Source organism: Euprymna scolopes, chromosome 41 (genome assembly GCF_053919585.1).
Source record: "Euprymna scolopes isolate OS-2025 chromosome 41, ASM5391958v1, whole genome shotgun sequence".
Lineage (NCBI taxonomy): Eukaryota > Metazoa > Mollusca > Cephalopoda > Sepiida > Sepiolidae > Euprymna > Euprymna scolopes.
In genome coordinates this window covers 45,537,153-45,554,589 of record NC_136522.1, presented here as the reverse complement: position 1 = coordinate 45,554,589, position 17,437 = coordinate 45,537,153, and the positions used below count along the sequence as shown (strand labels likewise).

The 17,437-nt window shown below is 33.8% G+C and overlaps 2 protein-coding genes across 2 annotated transcripts in view; both read right to left on the bottom strand.

Annotated features, from left to right (window-relative positions):
• Positions 1 to 17,437, bottom strand: part of LOC145266501 (cytochrome b-245 chaperone 1-like) — a 68,004-nt gene that overhangs the window by 6,419 nt on the left and 44,148 nt on the right. The window contains exons 2-3 of the mRNA XM_080122229.1: positions 4,608 to 4,701; positions 2,850 to 2,994 (exon numbers count right to left, since the gene is read on the bottom strand). Coding sequence (XP_079978355.1) covers positions 2,850 to 2,994; positions 4,608 to 4,626 — 164 coding nt within the window. The 5' untranslated portion in view covers positions 4,627 to 4,701. The remainder of the gene's footprint in view (positions 1 to 2,849; positions 2,995 to 4,607; positions 4,702 to 17,437) is intronic.
• On the bottom strand, positions 6,932 to 7,518 carry LOC145266675 (uncharacterized). The gene is made up of 2 exons (XM_080122602.1): positions 7,269 to 7,518; positions 6,932 to 7,065 (listed from the first exon to the last, which is right to left on the bottom strand). The coding sequence occupies exons 1-2, from the start codon at positions 7,516 to 7,518 to the stop codon at positions 6,932 to 6,934; spliced, it is 384 nt and encodes a 127-aa protein (XP_079978728.1).

Genomic DNA, 17,437 nt, shown 5'->3' with positions numbered 1-17,437 from the left:
TTTTTAAAAAAAGCACTTTAAAATAGTAAAAACACTAAAGCTTTTTTTGTTTTGGAAGGGAGGTTTAAGGCGCCCCTATTATCCCAAAGAACCAGCTATGTAAACACTTTGCAATATTTTTCAATAATTATTCAAAAAAAAATTCTTTACAATCAATTTTTATTTTAAATTAAGAAATTATTTTCTAAAATATTTTGTTTATATATGTTTACATTTTGTTTTTAAGTAAAATTAAGAAATTGATTTGAAAAATATTGTTTATATCCATCTTTGTTCAAAAGGGTTACTTTTCGGTAGCTTCACCGGTTGTTAACCTAAATTTTCCGAATGTCAGAACGAGGCTCGTCAGCGGAACCTATGTTTCTCAGCTTCACTCTAATCATGGCCTCGAAGTTTTGAAACAGACAGACAGCACCTATGTATGTGACGGAAAAATCTCACTTCAAACAAACAGTTCAACTTAAAAATATAAGAGAATCGTAATGAAAGAATCGTAAATCTAAGTTATTTTTTTTAACGATACAATTCCGATGCCCCTCAAAATACACGATTCTTACAATTAACGATTCCGAATCGGATTAATCATCTCACCACTAGTCATAACAAAAAAATAATCCCAATTATGTTTGGTTAAAAAAATGGCAGACTTTTGATTTAAAATCAATTTAAGTCAAGGGAGATAAGTCAGTTTGTCATATGAATTAGTTGCACAACTCTTCCACATTAAAACATACGATAAAACTCAATAAATTCTATTTTTACTTGTAATTATTTTTTTACTGGATCATATTTGTAATATTGGAAAATATACAAATTTTGCCATGCCTTGTGAGTATATAATAATGTTTACACCTGAAATGTGTTGATTTAAAAGATTGCCAAAGTAAACAAGCACCTGCTCATGTTCTCAATCCCTTTATCATAAGTGTATGTGAGTTCTGAAATGTTGAAATACTAAAACAATGGATTTTTGTTTTTTTACTCATGTTCACTCCAAAGAAGGCATATTACCACTTGGATGTAAGGGTTCATTATTTGGGACCATGTTTATTGGGGATGATGCAAAGAGAAGAACGAGATGTTGGTTTATATTATATTTAAACGTCTGCATGTCAGTACAGTCAAAGAAGCAGGAAACAGGGAGGAAATTCCAAAGTCTAGCAGTTCAAAAGAAGAATCTATTAGAGTAGAAGCCTTTCTGGCATCTAGAGACCTCTACACTGAAGGAATGAGATTTGGTTGCTAAAAGGGTTTGTCGGGGGATATATACATCGAGGGGGTACAAGTGCGATGAGTTTATCAGAGCCCATTCTATTACAACACTTGTAAAACAGTCACAACGATGAAACACTGCAGCGATGGGACAGAAATTGAAGCTTAGTGGACAGTATGGAACCTATTAGATTGGAGACTCTTTTTTGGACCCTGCCCAAGAGGGAGAGACTAGTGATAGATGCATTAGCACAGTTGTGGCAACAATACTCCATGCAGGGGTTAATTGTGATTTAGTAGAGATGCATCTGTGAGTAATTTTCTAGCACAGCAGAGGGAGCCCACCTTCTTTGTAGCAGCCTTTGCAATGTCCTCTATGTATTTGTTCCAGTTCATTGTTACCTGTGAATGTTAAACCAAAAAGCATTCTCAGATAGGGTGTTATGGTTAGCGGTGGTTGAAAAGGTTTTCTTGTAATTGTTAAAGGAAAGAAGTTTAGTCTTAGTAGCAGTAAATTCTACTATGGATTAGAAGTTATTTTCTAAGGATTCTGCCATTGACTTTGATATATGTATACCCGTTTTTCCCTCTTGCCTATTATAGCCCATTGTATCATCAACAAATATACTCATCTCAAACACAGTTTATCAGGGAGGTCGTTTATGAATATCAGGTATAATAATGGTCTAAAGATGTGTTGCGGCTTTAACCAAAAGTACCGCTCATCAAAAAAGGATCTCCATCCAAAATGTAAAAACCACAGTCAACAGCCCTTTTGACAAGTACTTTGATATGAATAATTTTTCCGTGGAACTCTGAATAGCACGATTCCTGCTAGAATAATGCTCACAACTTTCCCAGCTTCAATTTGATATGACATACGAATATAAACCTTAAACAGATGACTCCCTACAGCACTTTAAAGAAACAAAAACAAACACAATTCAAGAACGAAAAACGATGATCAATGCTGCAAAATCATGATGTCTACAACTACGTCCGCTGGACGAGTATAAATACATCGAGTTATTCCAACCAGAGGCAGACCAGCCCGGCTCATCAGGCAACAAGGATCCCTCCGTCAGCGGCCCAATCCAATTCAGCAGCAGTCATGTCCACGCAGAACTGTTTTGACTACCTCCCCGACAATGGCTGAAGCAGCAGTGACCACTCACCGTCGACACATCTGATTCCCAGCAGTCCAGCTTCTCAAGACAGCACGTTTCCTGTAGCCACTAGTGACGACCTCGCAGCCGTGCCCATTCCAACACCAGCTGGATTTCAATCCTCAGCCTGAGACCTCCTACCACTATTCGGTTTCTTTAACAAAAATAAACCTGAACGGATTTATATTCGTTCACGACGGTACCCGCTGCGTTTGTCATCTCTTCTTTGCCATTGTCGTTTTTTTCATCTTTTTCTTGCCTGTGTCATCTTTTAGTTGTAGAGTCGATTGTCGCCGACATTTGGCCCCACAATAGATAGACCCCCTGAGGCACTTCAGAGAGAACAGAGGTCAGAGAGAAGGAGTACAACGATGAGAAGAAATCAATAAAAACCACAACCCATTGCAATAAAATGTGCACGCAATAAAAATCCTTGTTCAATTTTAATTAGAAAAGTAAGAATATACTTACAATATATTTTCCATTGTAAAAGATTCTGTGATCCCAAGGATGGCACCCGTATGGAGGTGTAGGACAACCTGCCGCCCTTTACCCAAATATTTCAACTCTTTTTCTTCCACTCTCACATCTATGATATTATCAAGATTTGCCACAACTAAAAAAGATGAAAGAAATGATTATATGCACATTTATTTTCGTTAGTTTTTATTCAACCTCTGACCTTCTTCGGGTGCATCTTTTGAAACTTAGAAAGCTTATGTTGAAATTGGACATCTATATGGAATTCTAAGTTTGACAAAGATTCTCAAGTTAAAAAAACAAAAAAAACCTGATTTAGATTTCTGACTATATTTGAACACTGGATTGGTTTTGTTTTTGTCAAATGTAATTACCAATAAAAATTAGTATTATTTGGAGTATTCAAACTAGAACTATGGATTGAATGGATTTAAGACAACTTTAATTTATTATCATTATGAGACATTTTTTCTTTTTGCTTCTTTATTGATTTATGTTTTGTCTTTCCTTTGTTTTGTTTTTTTAAACTTACCAGTTTTAAATGTTTTAATTTTGATCCATTATATATTTTTTCGTGATCATTATCATTATTATTATTATTATTAGTAGTAGTAGTAGTAGTAGTAATAAAAGTATTATAAATGCATAGAGATATACAACATCAAATTTGAAAACATATAAATAAAAATAAATCACCTGTCACCGAAAATAGTAACCTAATTTTGAAGTACAGGGTGACCCCCCCCCCTCCAAAAAAAAAACAGAGGACATTCAATTGTTTTTCTGAGCATTTTACAATCAACGGAGAAAAAAAGGCCCAAGACCCTGTTTTGATGTGATAGGTGTGTCAGAAATTTCGTGGAAAATATTGAATAATTCCACCACGTCTTTCCAAGCTTATAACTCCTCGAAAAATGTAATTCAGGCTCTAATTTTTTTTTCAATTAAAGGAGCAAGGATCAAGGTTTTATTAAAAAAACAAACAAACAAACAACGTGTTTTTTTTTTTTAAAAAAAAAGGTTTTAAACTTCGGACTTTACAGGTAAATTTCTAAAAAACACTTCTTTTTTTTGTTTTAAATTTGAATATATTATTTATTGATCTTTCATCTTCAATTTGTGATATATAACACTTTGGTGAGTAAATTAATTATTTACTTTTTAATAAACACTTGAAAAGGGGGGGGCGTGAATTAAAAAAAAACGTTTGTCTAAAATATTATATTCGGTTTATTGGAAAGAGCATAAAATTTCACATTGACCCTGAAAATGTCATAAAAATTGAATCAATAGAAAAATGTTGATAGATTTTTAAAGTTTAAAAATTGAAAAATACTGAGCTTGTAAAATTCATTTAATTTCATTACTGTTTTTTTTTTTTAAATAAAAAAAATATTTCTATTACTTTTAAAACAACTTTATTAGTTTATTTTGGAAGTATAATCCATAAAGAAAATAAACAACTCACTTTTAAAAGAGAAATTACGAGTTTTTTTATATTTGCAGTTTCATGTTAGGACTCTCAAAAATTCCTACAAAAATTCTGATACACCTATTGATGTGATGTTTTGAATATAATAAACTAGTTATGACCAAAGTTTCATTTCATTCGGACAAAACACTAAGAAACGGGGCCTAATTAGAGTTGAGGCCCGTTTTTTGAGGGGTGGGGGTCACCCTGTAGCAAGAAGAAAAATCTGTTAATGACACAAAGGAAACAATTTTTTTATGAAAAGAAAAAGAACTTACCCACAGATTGTTTCATCATTAGTGGCAGAAACTTTTGCAATAAACTTTTCTTTTGGATTGTGACTTGTCCTTTGACTTTGTCAAAAATACATTCCTGTCAAGAAAAACAAAACAAAAACAATACAAAACAAAATAAAACTTTTCCCATCAAGGGAGGTAATATATATAAGTTACTTCCCTTTACAAACCAATTTTAATGGTTAACACTTAAGTACTATAAAAAAAAACAACAAAAATAATAATTTATTAACTGAAAGGAATAGAACATAAAGAAAGAGTAAGGTAAAACATAAAAGGAAATGATAAGGATGAACTTGACAAAAAGAGGGATAAATAAAGACCTGGTCAGAGATAGGTTCACTGAGAAGTAAATATCTAACACATGTCAGCATACAAAATGGACATTAAACCGATGGTTATGATTTTTTTTACAAAAGAGTCACCAATTATCAAGGCCCGAAGCCCACTCGAGGATAAGGGTTAATAAGTGTACAGTAGTCAATGGGACAATGTCGTAGTAATCGTTAGAAGTGGAAATTTGGTAAACTGGATTACTTAATGAGAATGGCTCATCAAGAATTTGTTTATGTTGGACTTGAAGACAAGCATATTGTAGTCAGCAGGAAAACGAAAGAGAGTTGCACAGGCGTGCAATTCTAAGAAAGAAGCTTTGTTCATGGAATCTATGTTTACGTTTAGGCACAGATAAAGAGTGGGGGGGGGGGAATTATTGATAGTGTTTTCAGTTAGACAAGTGTTTTTCATGAAAGTTTGGTGAGTGGGGGAGGGGGATATAGATTGGATCTCAGGCGATAAAGCAGAGACTGGCTTGCAATGTCTCTTCTGTAGGAAAGAGGTTGCAGGAAAGGGAAAAGGTTGTCTGCCACAAAGCTATGAATGGCAACAGTACTCCATCCTTGGACGTACTTGGTTCTTACACAGGTAGAGAATTGCATCAGCAGTGAGATATTTTCTGGAGTGGTAGAATGATTCCACTATTTTTCCAGTGACCTTGGCAACGGATTTGATGTATGTGCTCCATTTCAGATCAGGAGTAAAGGCCACACCCAGAAGCTTGTCAAAACATGGAGCCTCTCCAAGACGAGAGCCATTCATTTCAATTGATGCCAGATGGGGATCAGAGCGTTGATGATGTAAAAATAGAAGCTTACTTTTAGATGCATGAAAATTAGCCAGTCACCTCTTTCCCCATTGTACCACATGTTCAAGATCAGAGGAGAGAATCAGGGAGGACTTAGTCATTTATGGCCTTTGAAGTGTTGCCATAGATGATGATGAGGAATAATAAAAACAGTGTCTAGGTCTTAAATCAATTACATTCAGTTATACTCTTTGCATTATAGTAATTTAACTGTAATTGTATTCAGTTATCTCCCATTTTTGGAACTCTTTGCTTTCGGTATGGAAACAGTAATAAACTAATATTTGCTCTTTTAAAAGTTTTTCCTTAATTTGAATAAAAAATTATATCCCAGAGTTTCTTTTAGTCCTCAAAACATACTCTCAAAACAATTACATCTACTTTTGGAGCCTCATCTGCTTCTTTTCTGTTTTCCTTTAGCTCTTAATGCATTTGCTTCTATGATCAGATTCCACTTGTAGCTTTTTTCAGCTTCTGCACAAAGATTGTCTGCCTTGTCTAACAATACTGATGCCTCTGACTGTAGCCTCTTTTCCTTCTTCTGACATTCCTTTAATTCAGAAAGCAATTTTTGTATACTACTTTCAGCCTCACTATTTTTGGGGGCTTTTTCTGGTCCTCCGAAAAGGCAGAATACCTCTGCTATGACTGCTTGCAGGATTTGAGCAATTCCTTGCTGACTGGGATGTCATGAAATTCACATTTCATGTGCTTCACCCCATCATAGACAGTTTTAAATGCCTTCACAGTATCCTCTCCCATGTTACAGAAAAGGATATATTTGTTCTCTGAAAAACCATGCAACAACACTAAAACCAATTTCACTACCTTCCACAGGACATTGTAGTGTGGCTTTTCAGCAAAGAACTTGAAGAAGAATTTGTCCAACCTCTGACAAGTGGTGAATGCCTCAAATTCTTCTTTGTGATACTTCTGAACTTCAGTCAGAAGAACATCAAACTGTCGTTTGGCTACATCACACTCATCTGCCTTGAATTGGTGACACACTAGCAGTTTTGCTAAGTCTCTCGAATTTTCGAGTTGCATCATCAGGCTGAAGGGCCATGTGTCTTGGATCAAGGGCAGACAAACTTCTCACTAGTTTGTAATTCAAGAGACATCTTTCCAGAGTCTTTGCTGTTGCTGCTATTAAGAAAGTTTGTCACTCAGAGAAAATGGAGAATATCTGCAATTGAGAAACTTTCCGGTCTTTTTGCAGCTTTTTTGTAATGGCCTTAACAACAAATCCAACATCAACATCCTTTGGAGGTAGCAAGTTGTCCTCTTTTTCAAGTTCTATATTGACCAACTTTGCCGAAGAGGATGCAGTGTCAAATTGTGTTCAAAATAAAACAAAATCTTCAGCAACTTCACAAGCTCTTCATAGAACTTCCAATTTGTGGAGGGCCCATCCATGGAAACCTGAACCATGGTAGCCTGATTAAGGGGTTACAATCCTTTCAAAAACTTGTCACATAGATCTGCAGCTCTGGTATGACCTAAGAACTCTGACCCAAAATACCGAGTAAATACTTCTTTCACCTCATCATCCCAATACCTTACAAGGAGATCCATCTGCTCTTCTTGGATGACTTTGTTAAAGGACTCATCAAAAGACACAGAAAACAATGTTTCTGCTTTAGAAAGGACACTGAGCATTTTCTCATAGAAATAGGGAGCTAATCCATACATCACCAAGTATGCACAATGTTTTTCCAACTTTTTAGCAATTTCAGAGTCTGGGAACATCTATTGAAACAGTTTGTCTGTGTTGCTGCTAGATGAGCTAGAGTAATGCTTCATGATTGTCTTGACTGCCCAATCAATTTCTGCTTCTAGAACACTATCTTTTAACATAAAGGAAGCCAGGTTTTTTTGCCCGTTTTTGGCCTCTGAGCGCTGCCCCAGTGGTTTTCCTTGTGGTGGTTCAGATATTGTTAACTGATCTGCAAGGGGTGCAACCTTTTCCTCTGCATCTGCGGATGAAGCAGCTACACAAGCATCGCTATTCGAAAGCATTTTAAGTGACTGTTGTTCTTGTTTGCCTTTCAGCAAAGATTTCAATCGGGCCTTATGCTTATCTCCAGCTGCATGGGAAGACGGAGCCTTTCTGCCCATATTTCCCAGTTCAATGTTCTTTCCACAAGGGACACATTTTGTTTTGTGACTGTCCATTGAGAAAAGCTAGGATCTGCAAGCCACTGAAGGTTAAAACTTGTCTTCTTACTCATCTTTCCAAATCACAGCATTTCTGAAATAGATAAATACAAGCATTATTGAAATGGAGATCTAAGTACTTTTCTGTTAAATTTACTAACATGGGACTAAGGGGACTCTTTGCCAAAGTGATCAGAGTACCAACACCACCAGTTAGCCTCTTATGCCAGGCTAAACCATGAGCAGTAACCATGGGAAATCCTGTTCAGCTAGGCTTCAAGGTAAGTGGACTGTTAAAATAATGTTGTTCTACAGTGCAATACAATGGCTACATATGAGAATGAAATTCTTGTGTTACCTTGACATTGACAGCTCGCATTATTCACCGTAGAAAAACACCACTGAGATGGCAGTAAATAAATTAGTACTCTTAAAATTTCACTTTTCTCTGACTTTTTTTCAAAGATGTCATTTTTCCCTGACTCAAAGTGAAATTCCCTGACTTTTCACCTTGAAGAATATTTTTTTCCCTGAATATTTTCTGACCTGTGGCAACCATGTTTTTTTATAAAAATTACCAAGGTAGCACTTGCTTTGATGATTCTGGAATTGATTTCATTGGGAAGGAGGAGAGTACTGCCAAGGTGGGTGAGCTTGTCAACCATATTGAATCTTTGCCCTTTAATTGAAATGTTGGGTTCTGCATATTGTTTTCCTAAAGCAGATTGGCACATCACCTCAGTCTTCCTTATTTATTGATTGTGAGACCAAAGTTGTCAGAGGTGTTCGAGAATATGTCTGCACTGTGTTGCAATGGGCACAGTCATCAGCAAACAGAAAACCATTGACAGTGTTCGGAATAACCCGGGATTTTGCTTGCAGCTTTTTGAGATTGAAAACTGACCGGTCAAATCTTATTTTAGCAATACACATGAAAAAATTTAAATGGCTTAAAATATTTCAATATTGGTATACATAGAAAGAGCTTGATAAGCTAAGAAAGAATCTTTTTAAATTTTTAAAATTCAATTAAAATTAAGGAAGTTATGACTATTTTTATGCCCTGCGTGTTTGGATATTTGCCCCTCTTTAAGACCATATGCCATATAAGTGTATTTTTGTGCAAGGAATCTGAATATGCTACTAAAAATCTCCAGAAATGAATGGTTTCCAAATAATCTGCAGTAAATGCACATAAATATGCTGCGATTGCTTAAAAATGCCATGTATTCATTAAAAGAAAAGAAGTTAGAAACCTCAAAGTTTAGTTGTAATGCATTTTATGTGCCAAAAACTGAAATCGAAATCTAGGATTGGTTAAAAATGAATATATTGCAATATTTCTTTGGTATTATTGTAGATTAATACCTTCTGCTACCCCTCCCCATCTGACCACCTCTCCAAAATATGTGATTCTACCTTTATAGACAATTGCATGTGAACAACTTGAAAAACTTTAATAAAAGGTAAACAAAAATTATTTTAGAATTTAATGTAAAATGATTTCCCATTTTGAATCATTTGAGCGTTTTAGGGCAGTTATCCGCCCCCCCTTTTCCTATGATAGATAAATCCTGGGTGTTTTTTGTTTGTTTGTTTGTTTTCTAAAAGGCGATTATGTGTGGTTTTAAGAGTCTTTGTGCAATTATGAGAAGGTGGGGAGGTTGCCACTCTGACTTTGGGTTAATGATAGGGCTAAGGAAAATTATGTGTGAACATCCTGAAGACTTGATAGAAACAAAACAAAAACAATTTTAGAATTTAGAGTGGGGGTTGGTTTCACATGAATGTAAAATAATTCACCATTTCAAGACGACCCTAGCGTTTTAGGATAGTTGACCAATTTCTTTTTTTATGGGAGATTAATCATGTGCACTTTCTTTAAACGTTTTTTATGCTTTTTTTTTTTTTACGCTTATATGAGCTCACAGAGAAAGTTTGTTTAGTGGGAGACTTGTACTTAGCGTTATTGTTAAGGCTAAAGGTTTTAGGAGGAGGCTTGCCCCTCATACCTAGGATTAAACATAGAATTAAGTGAGTTTTTTTTTTTTTTAAGAGGGTGTTTGATACGCATTGTGAAACTTTACAAGAATTATGACAAACAGACAAAAATAAATATTATTTAAAAAAAAGTGACGTCCCTCTAAAAGAAAACATGATGCTTGGAAAAATATCAAGTATTTAAATTCTATTTAAATATAAAAAAAGAAACAAGTTTTTGCTAAAGCTGACAAATTGTTAAAAATTTTGAATTAATGTTATTTTGATTTTTAATTACATTTCATGTCTTTTCCTACCGTTTTTATTTTTTAACTGAGCACCTCCTACAAATATTTAAATATTGATTATTTTTTTTATTTAATTTTTTTTTAATAATCAGGTAGATTAGTTTCCATTCGATAATAATTCACTGAAAACATTTTTTAAGGGATGAAAATTAGAAGTGTGTGTTACCGTTCGTACACGTGAACCAAAACAATCATAGTTCACATTTTCGCTTGTTAAAATATTTTCAAATTTACTACTACCCAATTTTTTTTTAAATATTTGTATGGTTGATAACAAAATAGCTCTAACTAAACATGTAAGAATTTTTTTTATAACCAGATTTTCAATTAAAAAAAATCGATTTAGAATAAAAATGAACAAAAACAAAACGTCTGTTTACGCCATGCTGCTGCTATCACTAATACTACAGAAGTCTTGATTCAAATTCATAACGATTTTTTCGGATATTATATTTTTAAATTGCTACGTACCACTAGAGAAAACACTGTTCAATCATCTTTTTAACGAATAAACATAGTAAAAAGATTGTTTTATTTAATAGTGTAGGCACCGCCAAAACTGGAGGGGGCAGGTCAGTACTTTTTGACGGACCGTCTTTTTAAAAATCTACCAAAAATCAGGTAATTATCCGATCAATACGAAATTTTCAGCGATTATTAGGAGAAGAATGAACTTTATAACAGTGTACTTATTTTTCATAAACGATATTTATATATATATATTTTTTTTTGCTTACAACCCCCCCCCTTGTTTTGAAGTGGGAACAAATATGTTTAAAATAATCATCTGAAACTGAACACAAGATATTGTGTTGTTGTAAGGGACAGAATTATAGATTAAAAAAAAAAAAAAAAAAATTGTTTGCATACCTTATTTTGACGTCTGAATATCAGAACTTCGATTGTGTTTAATTATCCCGCTTTTGAGTTTTGAAGTGTGAAATTCGGTGAATATGTTAAGTAAAATAATTAATTTAAGTTAAGCAAAACAAAAAAAAATTTTTTTTTTAATATTTATACGAAAAAAGCCATTTTAAAATTTTTGATAAATAAATTAACAATTTTTTTTAGCGAGCCGAATAATGCATGACCATTATTAAACAGGGCATGCTTTGAATAATCGATACAAAAAAAAAATTCGATAAATATTGTGCTCTTTGTGTTAAAAATAGCATCATTTTTTTCGATCCCGTTTGAAAACGTTTGCCGCCTTTCAACTACGGTGGACCAAACGCGCTGAAATAATTTTTTTTATTCTGCTTTAAATTGCCCCCACCCCCATTTTGGGGAGCCTGGCCCCCACACACATACACATTAAAACCAAACTTATACAAATGGTCACCCATCTGGTACTGGCCAGCCTCAGCTTAATAATACATTGAAATTTTCGTCACTGAAAAATAAGTTTTTTTGGCCTGTTTGGTCTTCCATAGTTTTCTTATCAAACGCAAACGTAAACAGTGTCGCTGTAGACTCTAGATCGACGCGAAATATCTGGTTACCTATATGAATAAGTGGAATTATTTGAAATTCAGGTACTTATATTATAATATTTTTGCATATTCTCTTAGAAAATCATCCTAAATCTTAGTTAGACAATAAATAAATAAATTAATTATTTCAAAAACCTTCTTTTTTTTAAATATTTATGTACGTTTTTTGTGCAAGACAAAAAATGTCAATAGTTAACTTTTTGGGAAAATTTAACGTTTAAAATTTAATTAAAAATAGTAGAAAAAGTTTTACATTATTCTGTTTTCTATATGATAAAATTCAGGGTTTTATCTTTCTGGAAAAAAAAAAGTTACTCAGAAATAATGGATTTTAATAAATGTAATTTCGTTTTAAAAAACAACAACAACTTGATTTTTCGGCCATTTTTGGCGGTGCCTATAATAGTGAGTGTCCGAAGAAAATCTTTTCAAAATACTCATCATTTTGAAATCTTTTTTTAAACACAACAAAAAAATGAGTGGTGAAATGAATTTCGGACACTCGAAATTATTAAGAATGACATCTCTTTTGACTAATTTCCAAATTTCATAAAAAATTCTTTGCAGAGACACGGTACGAATGTTTAGAAATTAGGGGGGGGGCGTTACAAAATCTTACCGAAAATGCCGTTTTATGATGTTCACATTTTTATCAACTTATTTGCTTAAAACTCTAAAAATATATAATATATATATAATATTATTATTTACCAATTCATTTGAAAGTATATTCATTTCTGAACAAAACGGTGATATTTTTAAGACTTAAAGTGGTTTGGTTTTTAAAATATGACTTATTTTAGCAGAAACCCCTTGAAATCTGTGATTATCCAAAGCGTTTTAACGGCCATGTCTATTGCTACTTATTTCAATGCCCATGCCGATGCCCTCAAAAGTGTCTATTAGAACACGAGGCTGAACAGGATGGGAGCCAAAACCCTAACCCCTGTTTCACTCCATTTATGACTTTGAAAGGGTCTCCCCACCATCTTGTACTCATAAAACTGGCAAATGATGGCGATACATTTTCTAGGCCACCAATACTTTGCCATGATTCTCCAGAAGCCTTCTCTGCCTACATTGCCAAAGGCACTGGTCAGATCAACATAAGTGAAATAAAGAAAACAAACCTAATCCGATTTGAAACATCCCGTATGTCTGATAAAAAACACTTAATGCACACTCTGTAGCAACCACGAAAATGACAAGTTACTTTTAGTTTACTTACTAACTTATGATGCTTGATGGAATGAAAGTTCAACTTTGTTTGTTTTTTTTTAAATGGTACTACCTGCTATTGCCATCTGACTCCATCATTTCATCTCCAGAATCTAAGGCATTTGCAATCAAATGCATCTGACTTCTCTTGACTGACTTAAAGATGTAAAATTTCATTTCTATATTTTGATTTTTAAAAACCAAATTTTAATAATTTATGCTTAAATATGATTTAATTTGAGAAGACTTTTATACAAATATCTTGCAAATTTTATAAGCTTTTAAAGCCAACTTAAATTTCTACCTAAAACTTGAACCAGTTGATTAAAACTTTATTTTAAATATTTTCCAAATACGATCCTTCAATTATCAGCATTGGGTCACATCTGCACTGGTAAACTAACTTTGCTTCAAAACTAATATTCATGAATGTGCATCCATTTCCACAGCTCAAACTCTTGAATGGGAAAGCATAATTTTGTGGGGAATTATTCATAAATTCCAAAATTTATTTGGATTCATAGATTTCTAATCTACGAACCCGTTTTAGTCCTAGGGTTGTTGCATAAATCCCTGAACTTTTCCTCCAATAGTCTTGGATACTTCACGTAGCACCTTCCACAGACAGTTCGTATGAACATCTCTCCACAAAGCAACACTTTTCATCTACCTTTTTCTGTTTGCCACATGAAACAAAATCTACTTTTTTGACAGTAATGTGTGCCAGGGAATGTTTTACTATTTTTGTCCCTTTATCTCTACAATTTGATAAATGCAACTTTATACGAGTTCGTCCCTTATAGACTCCAAAACGGCTAAACAGATTTTCTTTAAAATTTATAGAACTTTAGTGTATAATTCTGGGAGTGATGTTAGTTGAATTCTCAGAATATCCCCAATAATTAGCGATAATCGAAGCCGTTATTTGAATTTATCTATTGGTAAAGCCATTTTTTTCATGTTGTCGCTTAGCAACAATGATAGAACGGGCTGTGAAAATTCTACTGTTGGTAAATCGATAGCGTTTTTCTTTTTTTTTTTTACATGTGGCCTGTAGGTTCAAACTACGCATGTAAATTCTTTTCCAGTTTCTTGTTAACTGGAAAGTAATTTATATAAGAGTATTTTCTATAAAGTGCAATGTAGAATAACATTTTGGACTAAGTTAATGCATCAAGGCATGTGAAGCTTCCTCCTGGGTGATTTCATGGGTTTCGACTATAAAAGTATAGTGAAATGTTTGTTGATCTTATCTTATCACCGGAAAAATGATTTGTGCCAGGTAAATATCTAGATATAGGTACTTATAGATGGGTGTACTATACAGTTTCGACGTATGAGGCTCTTACAATTTCTCCTTTGTTTAATTCCCTCATGAAACCCAAATCCTGTGAGACTTGCAAAGTCCAGATTATTCAAGTGAATAACCTGATGCATAAAGTTAGTCCCTTTTTGTATTGATGAATTCTTCAATTCATTGTAACAGTTTTTGACATTTTCGTTTTCTGATTGAGCATCTTTCAATTTGTCTTGGTATCTCGACAAGTGGTTTCGACCTTTCTATGACCACAAGCCAACTTTTTGTAAACGAGTTTTTGTTCTTCATCACTTCTAGTATGACCAGGCCAGCGTAATTAAGACTGTATCAGAAAGTTTTCTATCCAACCAATCTTGCTGGTGTTGAAATGATTATTAGTGACTTTATATCTCTACAACCACCCTTGTGGAATACATCCAGTTGATGGATGTAATACTGGTAAGGAGTTTACGAATCTAATGTATAGACATTTATAAATACTATAGCCTTTCATACTTTTACTTTAGTGTATAACCAAGTATCTTTTTCTAAAGGACTAAGCTTTCAAAAATGCATTGGCATTTTGGAAATTCAGTTGACAGAATTTAAAAAATAGCTATAAAAAATCGCCTGTAGTTCACAAATGAAACTGTCCTGTTTCCTCATTGTTAAAGTAATGGTTCTAGTTTTGTCGGTAACTTGTTTTAGGCATTGAGATATCATTTTTCTGTTTCTGGGAATAGGTTATTTGTCCATTATACTATTACGGATTCTTAGACTCGATTGATTATTCTAGTAATTGCTTTAGAAACACTTTGTAGAGCTTATTAGGACCTACTGCTGACTTCTGGGATTATTTTCTTTGGTTTCGTAGATGATAATCTATGAACCCGTTTTAGCCCTGGGATTGTTACATAAATGCCAGAACTATATTTCAAATGCCAGAATTATATTTCCTTCAGTAAGTACAGCGTTTTGTTTGAATATTTCATGTAACCTCTTTTACATGGACGAATGTTTGTATGAACATTTTTTTTTTTCTCCCCACAAAACAAATTTTCATCTCCATTTACTTTTCCTGTTTACCACGTGCAACAAAATCAACCCTTTCGACAATGCTGACCATCAAGGAACATGTTTGCTTACGATTTTTGTCACAGAATAATCGAAAATCATGTCCTTAATTGAATGGCCAAAATTCAACATCAGAGATTAATCTGATGGCTCCCTTTTTGATTGAGCAACTACTGAATAATTGTCAGTTGTTTTTTTTTTTTTGCTGTGAGATTTGAATCCTTCATGGTATGAAGGTTTGAAAAGTTAGGATGATTTCCTTATGGCTTCAAAAGGAAAAGGGTAGCAAATCGTCCAACTTATTTGAGTGAAGAGATGGTTGGAAAGTGTTTACCTTTGATTACATTGATTTCTTTATCAGTCAGACCTGTTGGAATGGTGGCTGAAGCCTCTTTCGATATTTGGGTCAGACATTTTGAAGAAGCCATCGAATTTGTGACAGCCGAGGAATATATGTAGTCTTTGACTTTACCTCCTAACTCCTGATATACAATTAAGTTTCATTCATATTTGGGCAACTCTTCATCTTGGAACAGGAACAATGTGTGTGATGGAAGGGGGATATAGTGTACAGTTTCGACATGACTCCCACAATTTCACATTGAACTTTCGTAAAAATTTAAATCCTGTGTATTATCTGATGTATAAAGTTGGAATATTTTCTCTCCAGTGTATCTTAAGTTACTCAGATAAGTTGTCATGAATTAATTCACATTAATTGTTAGATTTCACTTTTCATCTTGTGCAGTTTTTGACATCTTTGCGAGATCTTTCGATTGCTATTTGAGCATCTTTCAAGATCTTTGTATCTTTACTAGCAGCAACCTTGCTTTCTATGACAACAAGCCAACTTATTGTAAACGAGTTTTTAATATTCTTCTTTCATCACTAACATGACCAGTCAGCATAACTAAGACTAACTTTTTTTTTTTTTACTGTTTATCAAACCAATCTTGCTGGTGTTGAAAAGGTCAATATTAGTAACTTTCTGAATGCTCTTGTGGAATACTCGGTTAATTATAATAATGGTGAGGTGTCTATGACTCTGTAAATTTATGGCCTTGTATAACTTTTACTTTGGGATCTAATTGAATACGTCTCCTTTTAAAGACTGAGCTTTCTAAAATTCAGTTTTGGGTTACTACTTTGTTCAATACAAACTAAAAATTTTGAGCCGATTTGACTTTTTTTTTTTTTTTGAAACTTCACACACTTAATGTCTGGGAGCATTCTTAGGTAAGTTTTGTATCGTAATGCCTCTGATAAGTATCGATAAAAAATCCGATTAAAGAAGTCCAATTTTGACAGAAGTTAAATGAATGTCATGAATTTAAAATAAGGTTTTATGCTTTTTACAGCAAGGGCTGTAGAATATGGTGACTGAACTAAAGCAGAGATAAATCTTTCTTTCCTTAAGATTACTTGCTAAAATGGTGCCGACTTAATTTGGCAAACCTATTATGGAGATATCAATTTACTTGTACAAAATATATATAACACTGGTAAGGTGTCCACGATTCTGATCTAGACATTTGTCAATATTATAGCCTTTCATACTTATATTTTAATGCATAACCAAATATCTATTTCTAAAAGACTGAGCTTTCAAAAATGCATTGGCATTTTGGGAATTCAGTTGAAGATCTTACTGAAAGATCCAAAAGGGATAACTTTGCTTCCAAGTGAACATTTTTACATAACTTTGCTGTTTTTAACTATTTAACTTGAGTGACTTCAGAAAGTTGTGGTAGTTGTCTTTGCTTCAGTTTCGATTGTAGGACGAGGTTGGATTACCTGTCCTCTTAAAATTGGTGAGGCTAGAAGCCTTGAATAGTTAAAAACTTAAAATGTTGAGAGCAGGGAGTAAAGGCTTCCTAAACTTGTAGACAATTGGCACAAAATGACCCAACGGGCTGATATGCTGTAAAATCCAGCAAAAACAAAGGTGCTGAGCATCAAAGACCTTGCAGTTAGATCTGTATGATCCACAAAGCGAAGTGTAGGGTGGCCTCCCATAGAATTGTTCTGGATTTAAATATGGTTTTAAAAAACACCTGTAATTGAAAAATGAAACTTTCCTGTTTCCTCATAAACAGCCATGTTTGTGACTCGCTGAGAAGATCAGTGCAAAAAGTGCAGTT

Bases quoted from the DNA above. Each gene is read 5' to 3' on its own strand.
- LOC145266675 (XM_080122602.1), bottom strand. From the start codon at position 7,518: ATGTTCCCAGACTCTGAAATTGCTAAAAAGTTGGAAAAACATTGTGCA. The intron at 7,066-7,268 runs GTCATACCAGAG...TGGTCAATATAG, and splicing joins TTTTGGGTCAGAGTTCTTAG to AACTTGAAAAAGAGGACAAC.